Source organism: Zootoca vivipara, chromosome 13 (assembly GCF_965207765.1).
Source record: "Zootoca vivipara chromosome 13, rZooViv2.hap1.1, whole genome shotgun sequence".
Lineage (NCBI taxonomy): Eukaryota > Metazoa > Chordata > Lepidosauria > Squamata > Lacertidae > Zootoca > Zootoca vivipara.
In genome coordinates, this window is record NC_142596.1 from 35,499,920 (window position 1) to 35,513,739 (window position 13,820).

At 43.4% G+C, this 13,820-nt stretch overlaps 1 protein-coding gene across 3 annotated transcripts in view; it reads right to left on the reverse strand.

The window, feature by feature from the left end:
- DNAAF8 (dynein axonemal assembly factor 8) overlaps nt 1-13,820 on the reverse strand; it is a 91,608-nt gene that overhangs the window by 75,615 nt on the left and 2,173 nt on the right. For all 3 annotated transcript variants that reach the window (XM_088656670.1, XM_060282780.2, XM_088656669.1), the window contains exons 3-8: nt 13,677-13,793; nt 12,332-12,835; nt 7,414-7,516; nt 5,216-5,357; nt 4,627-4,773; nt 764-880 (exon numbers count right to left, since the gene is read on the reverse strand). In XM_088656670.1, coding sequence (XP_088512796.1) covers nt 764-880; nt 4,627-4,773; nt 5,216-5,357; nt 7,414-7,516; nt 12,332-12,835; nt 13,677-13,793 — 1,130 coding nt within the window. The remainder of the gene's footprint in view (nt 1-763; nt 881-4,626; nt 4,774-5,215; nt 5,358-7,413; nt 7,517-12,331; nt 12,836-13,676; nt 13,794-13,820) is intronic.

Consider the following 13,820-nt stretch of genomic DNA (forward strand, 5'->3'; position numbering starts at 1 on the left):
GAGCATGCTCAATCATTGTAAGGCAGTTTTGTATGTTTTGGCTCTATTTCTCTCAGCCGTGATCACACAAGTTCATTATGAAAGGAAGCAATCCCACTGTAATACAGCTGAAGGGCTGTGCGTCTGCTATGATCTCGTGAGAGAGAGAGAAAGAGCGCAGAATTCAGATTCATGAGCTTCTCAGGGCCAGCAACACTTTTACGGTAGGAGCATACCTTAAGACACTCTGCCCAGTTGCTGTTGACCTGTGGCAGTTCCTCATTTGTGGAATGCCTTCCCTAGTGAAGTGCATCTGTTCTCCCTCATTAGTGACTTCAAGGAGGAATTTAAAAACACTCCTATTTACCCAGAGCTCTGATGGTTGAAAGACACAGTTCACTCGAGGCACTCCTCCAAAACACACTATTCCTGGCAACCCTGAAATCACTGCTTGAGAGAATGTTTTTCACCATTTTTAGAATGCTTTAAAAAATATTTTCCATTATTGATGTGTTTGCCACCCTGGGCTCCTTCAGGAGGAAGGGCAAGATAGGAAACCTGTTTTGTGCAGCTGCAGTGCTCGTTGGCAAACCTGAGTTTGGTGCCAGATAATCTGTGAAAAGGCCCTTAGTGTTCAGTTTTTAAAAGCCAATTTAGCAGCGCTTGTAAAGCTCTGTGTCAGTTGGTCTTCCTTGTGACTGCAGAAGAGGCCTGGCTCTGGAAAGGCATCTAATTCTTGTCACGTTAGCAGTTCATGGAAATGTGGGATGTCTTTATTCTGTACCGTGATGGCTGGGGAAACTCTTTCATCCCCTCTTCCACTTTCTCTCGGTCTGTCACTTCCATTTCCTCCTTCTCCTCCTCCTCCTCCTCCTCCTCATCTGTGGAGCTGCTGCTCCAGCTACAAAGTGAACGAGAAATCCCATTAATGCTTCATTACTGATTGCTCCCGTTCTCTATCACAATACCCAAAGACTGGATCAGAGTGTTCATTGCCACCAGTTATTGTTGGAATCAAGTTCAATGCAAACTGGGAGCTGAAAGGCGTTTCTGCAGCAGATATCCAGGAGAATGAATGAATGAATGAATTTATTTATACGGCCACAGACCAGCATCAAAACGCACAACATACACAAATCATAAAACACAACAAAAATACAAGGGCAGTGTGAACATAACAAGGATTCAAATATAAAATTAAATATGGAAATATCCAGGAGACATTTGGGGGAGGGGTGTTGCTCACTGCCCGAGATTCTGAAGAGCTGCTGCTATTTAGCATAAGCCACTGGTCACTGGTGGAGAAGCTTTCTTTAGTCTGAGGGCCGCATTCCCTTGTGGGGGCCACATGTCAATGATGGATGAAGCCAGAGGCAAAAGTGAGGAGAACAACAATACTTGTAACCCTTGCCTTTATGTGGAAAGTTGCATTCCAGCCACACAAATGTCATGGGTTTCTTTTACCCCCACCCCCACCACTCTTGATCATCCATCTAGATATGCAAGAAGCAGTATTGCAGCTCAAGGACACCTTCCAGGAAGGCAGAAGCACTTGATAAAGGGTAGAGTATGTCCAGTTTCAGAAGTGGCCTGGGGGCAAGGGGTTGTGGCCTGGAATGTGTCCTGAGGGCTGGACAGAGAAGCCTGGAGGGCCACTTTGGGACATGATGTACCTGAAACTCACTTCTGAAAACTGCACACATAATGAATTGAGCAGCATTGTTTCCGCATACCACTAAAAGGGTTCTTCCGCACAATCTGATGTAGTCGGAACTACAAAGGAATATTGTGTACCCTTTCATGCTCAGAACTCAGTTTTTTTATAGTTAGAAGAGCTGCCTTGCGATTTTATTTTATTTTTACCCACAGAGTATTACAGACAATTGCATGAATGACTACTTTATATTTATGGCCTATGATAACAGGCAATATAATTAAGCCACTTTGCCCATAGTCTACAGTAACTCTTGATTAATATTGCACTTGGGCCTATTTTAACTCCCTCGACTCTTCTGGTGCTGGGAATCCTTCAATCTCAAGGAGAAAACAAATCAGCAGCTCCCCTGAGATCCTTTGTCAGAATGGTTTGTACTGTGTTCCCAGAATTCGCAGAGAGGCATCATCCAGAACCAGTGCATTTAAGAACCAATCCTGCTATTTCAGAGACAATAAAAATGTGTTTCCCAGTTTGCGTTTTCTTAAAATCAGCCTTGGTCATGAGATGGAGTGTGACAGGTGAATCTGAATTGAATTCATATTGCCATACAGTATTAAATACAAAGATCAACAGAACTGCAAGATGTGGACATAAGGCAGGGATGGGGAAGCTGTGGACTTCCAGGTGTTGATGGCTATGAACTCCCATCAAACCCACTAAGCATGGCCAATTATCAGGGAATGCTGAGAGTTGGAGTCCAACAACATCTAGAGGGTCATAGATTCCCCAGCCCTGGCACAAGATGATTCAACAAAACTGGCTGTCTAAAGGGGGGGAAATACCCACCATTTCTCAGTTAAGGTTGAGTGATGGTGGATACAACTTTATGAGCAGAACATAGCCTTTGTATGACATGGGCCTCTCACAGAAAGGGAGAATATATTTACAGCAAGCTGCCATATACCAAGTCACAGGTGACTGGTCCATCTAGGTCAGTACTGTCTACACTGACTGGCAGCAGCTTCCTAGAGTTTCAGGCAGGAGTCTTTCCCCAACCCTACCTGAAGATCAGATGTTGTGGAACTACAACTCCCACCATCCCTGGGCATTGGCCATGCTTTCTGGGGCTGATGGGAGTTGCAGTTAGTTCAGCAACATTGTGTGGGGGGGGGTGTTCCCCACACCTGCTGTAGAGACGGGGTGTGGAACCTGAGACCTTCTGCATGCAAAGCAGATGTGCTACGAGTGCTCAGGACTTACTTCAGAACCTGGACTTGTATGCCTGCTTGTAAGGATGATTCACTTGGCAGGCACAAGACACAGGGCTTTTTTATATGAAAGTCCTCAAACTACGGAAATCCCCAATTAAGTGTGCATGGTCTCAGCACAACCAACTTTTTTGGCCTTATCTACACATACATTTAATGCACTATACTACTATAAACAGTTTTGGCTCCCCCCCCCCCAAAGAATTGTGGGAACTGTAGTTTGTTCAGGGTGCTGAGAGTTGTTAAGAGATCCCCATTCCCCTCAAAGAGCTGAGAGAAGCCCAGCACCCAGCCCAGATTTGTGAAGGGTGTTTTCTGGGACTGCCAACCAGTTAAAATAATGATGCTTGATAAAGTCAAATAAAAAAATTCCTTCAGTAGCACCTTAAAGACCAACTAAGTTTTTATTTTGGTATGAGCTTTCGTGTGCATGCACACTTCTTCAGATGCGATGAACTGACTTGATAAAGTCAGTTCAGTTTAAATGCATTTTCATGGTGTCAGACTCTCAGAATATAGGTAGCTTTCGGCAAAACTGAAGAAAGTGTACAATAACATGCACAAGCTACTCTTCATATCCAAAAGAAAATGCCATATTTACACTCTCACTCTCTCTCTCATTCCAGCAAAATGCCAGAACCAACTCAATATCCCCTTGACTTGCAGCCCCGCTGATCAAAATGAGCCCCTGCTAGCTGACCAACAATAGCTCTAATTCATTAACCTACTATTTATACTGATTACTGCTGACAGTCCTGGTATTTCCCACACAATTCTTCCACTGGAAATCAAAGGTCTGGCTCCATCGGACATGTGTCTAATGAGAAGGAAAAGAGGCCCTGCCAATCTGGAAAATGACCTAAGAAGCTGCCTTGTGCCAAGTCAGACCAATGGAGGAACACGAGGAGAGATTTGATACCTAATTTGCACTTTGTGAAACATCATGCAAACCAAAAAACAACCCTCCTTCAAAATTCAAACTTTTCAAAATTTCACAGCCAAGTTTCAAAAACTCCAGCCAAGCAGTGCGCACAAAAAGGCATAAAAGGCATAAAGCACAAAGATGCACATATTAATGGGGGGGGCGACATATAAAAATGCCTTATATTAGAGAAAATTGCTCCACAAATATGTGTTTAGGCAAAATTGCATACAAACACGTGTCTACTAGGACAAAATTTGCACTAAAATGCTGGTGAGTTTTCATGAGGACTTTTAAAGAAATCAATCAATCACAAACCATTTGCCCATCCCTATCTACTCTAGATGCCACAGAGGACTTAGGAATGTGTCTTTCCCATCTTCTCTACCTCATCCTTTTCAATAGCAATTCCATTGCACTTGAGACCTCCTTCAGCAGGCATGGGGGAACCTCTGCCCCTCCATATATTGCTGAACTACTGCTCCATTCAGTGCCAGCAAGCATGTTCAAGGGCCAGGATGATGGAGCTGCAGTTTAGCAAAATCTGAGAGCCAAAGGTTCTCCACACCAGTTCAACCACCTAAGCATGTGTCCTGCCATTGAGCTACGTGCTCCCGGAATACAGTACTGGTCTCATGAGGTGGCTACTGCAGCTCTTCCACTTTCAGTTGTTGCTAAGCCCTAGGATGGATTAAAACATCCCATACGATGGTGTTAGTTCTCACATCTTAAAGGGTACAAGGGTGGTGTTTGCTTCTTCGCTGCCTCTGATCCCACAGATGTCACATGCTGGAAATTACCTTTGCTGTTCATCAGCCAATGGCTCAGACTTCTGAGATGTTGTGTCCCTTAGATCAATATATACTGTTGGCGGCTCTGGAAAACGTTGCAGTTCAATTGGAGGAAGGCTTTGGCCGTTCGTCCATGACGCCAGGATGGGTACGTCTCTTGGGAATACAAATCACTGTGTCAGTGGATTATCCGCCATCACAAAGTAAGGCACAAAATAAATTTTGTTAAAAGAATTGCTCAACATAACAAGAAGTCTGCTGTATAATGTTCTAGGGAAAAAAAGCATCTCCTATTGCATTTTGTCCACGGCAGGCATGTCTACGCTACAAATTTAAACCAATTTCAAAAGGGTTTAGTTGACACTGCTCCTGCACAAGGAGTGCCAGAAACTGCAGTACTTTGCAGAGGCTAGGAAGAAGAAAATGCTTCATTTTAAGAGGTCTTATTGGGGGCAGGAGATGCTATGACAATTAAACCAGCCTTACATCCTTGGCCCAGTCCTGGAAACTACCCTTTCTTTTGTTGGAAGTCTTTATCATAAGCATTGATGTCAGGTGTGTATAAAAATGAAATGTTATTAAAGCCTTGAGGACCTACCTCCCATCTCCCTGGCACTCATTGAAGTTGGGAAACTTGGCAAGGCACCTCCTGCGGTGTGAGAAAAATGCCCTTGACTGCTTGAGGCATAGCTCTTCCAGCTTTCCCATGAGCCTTGTTTGTGACTGAGCCCTGAGAGCTTCTGAAGGTGAAATAAAGAAGAGAGACACTCAGTCCAGCTGCCGGAAAGAATTTCAATGTTAGCATCGTTATGATTTCCCCAAAGGACACGAATGGGAGGGATGGTAAAGTGAGCGATGTCGTTGTTCAAGGAAACTAGAAATTAAATCAGGCTTCCCAAAAGTGAAGCGCCAGACCACCAAGAGAGGTGCAGGAAGCCTGGCCAGGGGGCGAGGGGTGGGGGACAATGCACAGGGAGGTTGGAATCAATTGCAATCAGTTGGTTCTCTGGCAGAACCTCAAGTCTGGCTGAATGCAAAAGGCTGGGAAGAGCAATGCAAGAAGTAGATGGGAGAGGTACAAGAGTGCAGAAACAGTATTAATCCATTACTCAAGTTGGAGGGGTTTGTGGGGGATGAAGGGAAAGCTGCAATCTTGACAGATGGTAGCTCCTATGGCCTGGGGCATTTTGGAGGCAGAGGGAGAGGCCTTTGTCAGTTGGTGGGCCACTTTTCTCTGAAATTTTTCAGGGCACTCCAAGCCCTCTGGGGCATGTGCCTGCTTCCCAGATTTTCTAGGAGCTATACAAGGCCCTGAATGTATACAAGTATACCTGAAGGAGCGTCTCCATCCCCATCGTTCAACCCTGAGGACGCTGAGGTCCAGCGGCGAGGGCCTTCTAGCGGTTCCCTCACTGCGAGACACGAAGTTACAGGGAACCAGTCAGAGGGCCTTCTTGGCAGTGGTGCCCACCCTGTGGAACGCCCTCCCATCAGATGTCAAAGAAATAAACAACTGTATGACATTCAGAAGATATCTGAAGGCAGCCCTGTTTAGGGAAGTTTTTAATGACTGATGTTTTAATGTATTTTTAATCTTTTGTTGGAATCCACCCAGAGTGGTTGGGGCAACCCAACCAGATGGGCGGGGTAGAAATTATTATTATTATTATTATTATTATTATTATTATTATTATTATTATACAGGTCAAACCCCAGTCTTCAATATGATGCTGTCAGGCCAGGTAGGCCAGGTAGCCAACACCACTCCACTGCTCTCTGTCGGGCTATTCTTCCTCAGGCCCAGTTCTTTTGCATCCTTGCCTGCTTCTCACTTCACTACAATCTGTCTTTTAGGTTTTTGTCCCCCTGCTCCTGCCCTTTGTACTCCCATAACTTTCCTAGCGTTGATGGAGAATTCTAAGAAACCAAAACATCAGAGCAGTTTCGAAAGGTTCCGTCTGCCATCTTGATTCCAATTGGCTTCCAACTGTATCCAAACACAGGGGGGGGAAACTGCTCCTTGATCTTGGGAATCACCATGCCAAATTTGACTATAGTTTCTTAAGAGGTGTCCAAATGCAGGCGCAGTGAACAACTTCCTAATATATAATGGGCTGTACCCAATGAAGTTCTACTCAGAGCATATCCATTCAAAATAATGGAAATTTGTCATGCTCAATGGCCTGACTTCAAAAGCCCTATAAAATTGATCCGGTCAGCAAAATCTGACCCTTCCTCAGCAGCCCATTGGACGAGGAGGAAGAGATGGAAGAAAGAAAGGGCGTGTCAAAGAGAGAGAGAGAGCACATGCAAAATGGTGACTCCACCCACCACTGGTGAAAATTACACCACCAGGGAACGTGGCCATGGACAGAACAGAGGTTCTCTAGCCCTGCTGTCGATAGGCTGCAATCCCTGGTATAGTTCCCTGGAAGTGATTTCATTAAAACAATGGGACTTGTTTCTGAGTAAACCTGCACAACGGGGTAAAAAGCCTCTAGCCTGCTGACCAAACTTGGCCCGGCGTGCCATCTTGGGGGTAACCATGCCCAACTGTGAGTCAGCTAAGGGCAAGGCTTCAAAGGAACAATCAGGAGCTTAAAATGACCTCCTGATTGTTCCTTTGCTAGAACAAGGCACATTCCCACTGCCCATCTACAGATTTGGTCTGGCAGAGTGGAGAAATAAGGATATGGCCCACCAGCCAGGAAACTGGAGAGGATGGGACTCAAATCTGGCATGACTTTTGAACTCAATTTTGCAATCTGACTTCAGCTCTCATGGATGCACATTCACCATGGTTCACTGAAGAAAAAGCAGCCTCCACTGTACAATTTCTATCGCCACTTTGCTTCTCCAGGTCCTGTAGTACCTTGTCTAGATTCCACTTCTCAATGTCCTGAAAGGAGAACAGTTTGCTGTTGAATGGGGCCACCATAAAGTTTAAGTTTGAAAGGCTGTTAGCTTTATCATAATTTCTTCTAATAATATATTCTTGTGTGCAATTCTGATGAATACACACATCTTTGCAAGCAATTTCCCTTAATATAATACATTTTTGTTGTTATTTCACTGATGCAGTTCAATGCACACTTTATACCAGTATATTCATTTTTATACGCTTTGATTGGCTGGAGAATTGCACTTCAAAATTTGGAAAAGTTATTATTTCAAAGGTTGGCTGTGGTTTCATTTGTGTATTATTTGGGAAGGTGTGAATTGTGAGATAATCAGCCACCTATAACTAACATGCTTAGGTCTAATTAACGCATGAAGGGCTTAAAGCCATAGAGCATGCTGTTCTGCCAGGCTTAGCTACATACACTTGCCCTCACTTTGGGAGGAACTAGGTATTCAGACCTGTTGCTCTCCCCCAGCCTACTTGATGTATAGATGCTCCAGGTTGCTCCAGCTCAGACCGCATGGCTCTCACAAACCACTATTGAGTTCCTATACCAATAATTTAGAAACTTTCACCACTCTGTAACTAAGCTATGTTTTACTGCCTGTACAACTTTTTCTGAATGCTCTATGGAAAAGCACATGAATCTGTCCTTCTAAGTAAATAATTTTTAACTTACTAAAGGTGTGGTCTTTCCCTATGCTGGGAAAAGAGGAGACTATTTTGCAAATCACTTGGAAGGGCATATTATAAAGTCTAATAGCCTATATTTCCAAGCCTGAACTTGTTGCAGGTTTTAAATCTCTGCTGGGATTCCTTCACCAAAGAGTACTTGCCCCAAACTTGAATCTTGGCATCCAGGAATCTATGTGTAATTTCTTCCTTGAACCAACATGAATTTCACAAGTTCACCCCTGAACACGAATTGAATTCAATTTCTCCCCCATCCCTACCAACAACAGCACTGCCTATTGTTGAATCATAGTTAAGCAAAGAGGGAATGGACTGATGGACTACACACTCTTTCTCCCATCCCCTACTTTGGAGGACAAATTGTCCCTAGAGGATTCAACTGCATTTAATTGTTACATTGGTAGTGGTGTTAATCATATTTAGGACTAAGTGACCCAGGTCCCCACACAAACCAGGATCTGAAACCTGCCTACCTGCTCCCTTTAGATGGCTGATTCCCCTGCCAGGCTTAACTGCAGATAACTGTTAAAGTAAAAGTGCCATTTATGGCAGCTGGGAGCAAATCATGGCTCTTTGGTAATAGACAATCTGAAGCTGGAATCTAAACATGGTTTCAGATCTTCTCTAAAGCAATGAGCAGTGTTATGGCTGATTCAATTGCGTTTTTGTATTGTTAACTTTCGAAACAGAAGAAAAAGGCACTTTCTGGTTTTCCTGTGGAAAAGATAATGCCCTATTCATCTGAACTAGGCTGCCAGGCTGCTCAAAGGGGCGTCAGTTATGTTTCTGTATATTTGTTCTCAACTCACATGTGGAAAAAGGTAATAGGAACACCGTGTTTTTCATAATATGAACTCTTATTAGTGTGATGTTGTTGCTGTTATTTTCCCCACACTAGAGCTGTGGATCTCTGTTATAAACTGACAGTTTCAGGGCAGACCATAATAGCATTTGCTATATCATTCTGAAGACGACACAAGACTGCCAATTACAACTCACTAGCATCACAATTACAACAAACATGTAAATTCAATCCTTTCATTCTGATCCAAACAGTCTCAGTGCTGAAAGCTAATGCAGTTTCCATTGTAATAATCCCCTTTGTCTGTCACGCCATCTCAAAAGAGGCTCTTCACTGTTTCCTGGATGATAAACCTCAAAGGAGTGAAGGAGCTCTGATTAGCACTTCTCTAACAGGGCAAATTTTGCTTTTGGCAGTCGCCAGATCCTTCGATTTAATTTGTAATGTAAGACTGGAGCTAACTAACGGTGGTTTGGCAAAGACGAGAGAGATTTACTGGCTGAAACAAGCAGTGTCTCTCCTGGGAGAGAGGAGGAGATGGAGAAAGTAGGACAACAGAAACTGCATTGGATCCCAGAACTTTGTCAGAGGAGATGAACAAATACAGCTAGTGCAATCATGTATGTTTACTCAGAAGCAAGGGTGAGCAAAACCTTTTCAGCCCAAGGGCCACATTCCCTCCTAGGCAACCATAAAGGGGCCACATGCCAATGGTGAAGGGTCAGAGGCAAAAGTGTGGAGAACAATGGATGTAAGCTTTACCTTTGTACAGTAGACTGGTTTCTAAACACAGTCGCACAACCCTCTTGATCCTCCACCCAGACAAGCCAGTGTCATTATCAAAGTCCAGTATGAAGCAGGATTGGTAAGGGGCATGGCTGCAGAGGGGTGTGGCCTGAGGGGCTGCATTTGGCCCCTTGGCCTAAGGTTCCCCAACTGTGAAATCTAATCACACAGTTATTGCATATGGCAGCCTTCCCCAATCTGGTGTTCTTCCAACTGCTCCTGTCAGCATGCCCAATGGGCAGGGATGGTGGGAGATGTGGTCCAAAACATATGGAGGAAACAAGGTTGGGGAACTCTGTCAAATGCTGAAATACATCGCTACAGTGGCTAAGTTTATGAGCTCTGAGGCAGACTCTCCCCAATTGAAATCTCACTTCAGCCATGGATTTGCTAGGGCTAGAGCAGAGTGGCCTTTCAGATGCTGTTGGATTCCAGCTCCCATGGGCTATGCTGGCTGGGAATGATGAGTGCCTGAGTCCATCAACCTCTGGAGGACCAATGGTTCCCCTTTCCAAGGCAATAGCTATGAATACAGTGGCACGAAGTGGGGGACTCCTGAGGTAACAGGATTGACTGTAGCACTGCAGGTGACAGATGCCATTTTTGAACGCACCACTATTTGGAAAACTAGTATAACAAGGAGCAGGTAGGGCTAGATCCTTTCTCCCTAATGTGGTTAGGTTTTCTTTTACTGGCACAGGGCTGGGGCTTTATAGGCAGGGAAGCATTTGATAATGGCACTCTTTGTCCCATGAAATGAATGAAGCAATCCAAGAAGGTGGCTAAATCAGACTTCCAGCGGTGGCAGAAATCTTGCCGCTTTCACGGCTGGCATAAAATAAGCACAATGGTTTTCTTAAAAAAAATAATCAGAACAAATTACTTAAGATTTGTTTCTTCAGCATATAAAATCTCAAGAGGAAGTCTTACGAAAGAAATTAGCCTGTCGGGGGGATGATAAAAACGTTAAACACAGAGCCCCTGCGTAAGGCATGTATAATGCAGCAGTTCCAAAACTATGACTTTCCTAGGCTGGGTTTTACAAGAAAAAGAACACCAAAAAAACCTCATAGTAAGTAGCCTACAAGTGGCCAACACTCTTGGCCAGGAATAAGTCATTCCCCCTCCCCCCCCCACACACCCCTGCAGATAGCTGAAGGTGGTTCAAGGAGCAGGCTATGCTTTGATCATTGCAAACTTTGCACTCTATTCAAGAATAACCCTTTTTACACAAGAGAAGTAGCTTGTTGTCAGACTCGCATAGCAGGGCTAGGGGACTGTCTCTGTGATATGGTTTTATCAGTTGCTTTCTTTTTAGGGGACTAAAATAAATTATCTCCTCCAATATATCCTCTGGACACTGTCACATCAGATTTGCAGTTGGTAACAGCAGCATGGTAATCAAGCTTCCTTACTTTAGTGTCTGCTCTTGGTTAGGAATGCTTGAGGAATTTAATTCCATTTGCAGACCTCCCTTGCAACTCTCAAAGTAATGAGCGTATCAGAACCTAATTACCGTTCGGATTTCACAGAACTCCAGATTTTCCTTTCCTCAAAACCACCAAAATGTGTTTAAACGTTCATCTCAGGATAAAATGCATTTATAAATGCAAACATTAATATGCAATACATATTTAAATACAATTTTGCCATAAAACATGTAGTGAAATATGTACTTAAATTTAAAAAGATATGCGTGGATTTAAAAATTAATGATCACAGATTAATACAGAAACAGGATGGAATGGACTTAAGAATGAGCACATCTGAAATTGACCAATAGACTGAGCTGTGGATCCCTACTCTTGGTACTGGCCCTGCCAGTTGGCCAGAGCTGATGGACTTTGGAAGGGGTTAAGCAACAGCTAGGATTGTGAGAAGGCATTGATTTCCATTCTGACTCGTGTTCATTGCATGCAACGCTGTTACTGTTCTGCTGCATTTCTGCTTCCAATGAAAACTATGTCGTTTGACTTGCTCTCCATTGTAGTGCAATTTGACACAATTAATTACATTATTCCACACCATTCATTTCAATACAAAGCAGACACAATGCAAATGGTGATGGTTGTGGGGAGTTATCAATTAAGTATCATTTGCAGACAGGAAAACAGCAAAAGCAGATAATATTGATTTCTGTACATGGGACAAATAAGCAAACAATGACAATTTCCACTCCCATGTCTGGTTCCATTGGGATTCTCTGACATCCTTAGCAAAACAGTCAACATGGCAGTCATTTTCACCTGTACTGAGCATTTTTTTCTGTCCCAATAGACACACTAGAAAAACTTGAAGGACCACTTTAATAGAAAAACAAAAATGTAATGAGTGTGCTCACAAGAATGAGTTTCTCATACCACCTTGAGCTCTCTCTTTCTACCCTTTATCTACCAGTAAAATTAACATTCAGCCTAACAAGATCAGATAATATTCTGCATGCTTAGACCTTCAACTTCCACAGACAACAAAGAAAAGAGAATACAGAGGCTGTTCTGAAGAAGAATAGAGACCCATATTATTATGTGTACCTTGAAGGCAAACAGCATCAGCTCTCGGGGGTGTTCAGCTGAAATAGCTCCTGGCTCCTGCTCTGCAATTTCTAAATTGTTGTTATTGTTTTTCGCTTGGGGATGACCTAGTTCTCCAGAAGGGGGTCCCAATGTCGCCTTGGAGAGAATTTTAGTTTCTATTAGTTTCCTTCGTTCTTTTTCACTGGTGTTTAGCATCAAAAAAGGTGACACTTCCGCAGATGGTAATGTATCAGGTGAACAGCTCAGTCTCCCCTTAGTTTCCCTGACATCTCGTTCTTGGTCTCTGGGGACCCCTGACATTCCCTCTCCAGGTTTATGCTCATTTGTAGAGGACAATGAAGGAACAATGGCCTGTTGGTTTGACTTTTCTTCAGTCACAAGACCAAATCCGTCCCTGTCTAGTAACATATGTCCTCTAGGACTCTTGTCTTTCTGAAAAGCAAAACCTTCTCCATCTTCATTCCAGGTCTCTCTTGGATGTCTCATAAACTCAAATGTTTTCTAAAAGTGCAAGAAAGATACCAGTTACATCTTGGTAAACAATACTAAGTATGTGAAGAACAGGTATGACCGAATGAGCAACTTGTGAATTCAAACATGGTGGCTTGTGAGAATTGCTTGTTGGGTCCCACCAATGATAACCATTAAAAACCAGAAAAATGTAGCTCAGTGGCAGAGCATCTGCCTTGCATGCAGAAGGTCCATCCTCAATCCCCAGCATCTCCAAGTAAGGCTAGGAGAGAAATATTGGGCAACTCTTCCCTATTGATAATACTCTAGATAAACCAACGATCTGTCTCTTTATAAGGTAGCCTTCTATGGTCCTGTTTGTCACTGTGGTGGGGACTATTGAGAGACCAGCTTCCTGTGCATGCACACAAACACACATGCGCGCACACACTGTCATTTTCAGATGCCATTTCAGATGCCTACAGCAGAGGAAGAGATGCAAAGCAGGTTCCACCTCATCAGCTTTGCTGAGAGACCAGCTCCACCTCTCAGTTTCCTTTCATGCTGGTCATTATATAAGAGCTTTGTAACTGGTGCCTTAGTGCCTTCTTTATCCCAGAAGGTGTCTCTTTTGGATCTGAATGGATTTTATGTATGTGCTGCTATTGTTTTCATATTTATATGTTTTTTGTAAAAATAAAATATTTATGCAATTGTTTCATCTGTAACTATATACGCAACTGTTTTATATATGTTCTTATACTGTAAATCGCTTTAGGGTGTCTTATGGGGAGTATTTCATAAATGAAATAAACAAATAAATATTTTTGGTCTTAATACAGGCATTACCCTACTGGGGCTGAACCCAGTGATGTTAGGTAGGAACAATCACCTGCAATTGTGCTTCTTCTGGAGGAAGGTCTTCAAGTTCCTCTGAGAAGTCAGGAACCAGGTTGGGTTGATCACGCTGGAAGATGAAAAGCTCCCCATCATCTTCATTGCAATCAGACTATCAAAGGGAGGAAAGAAACTGGGT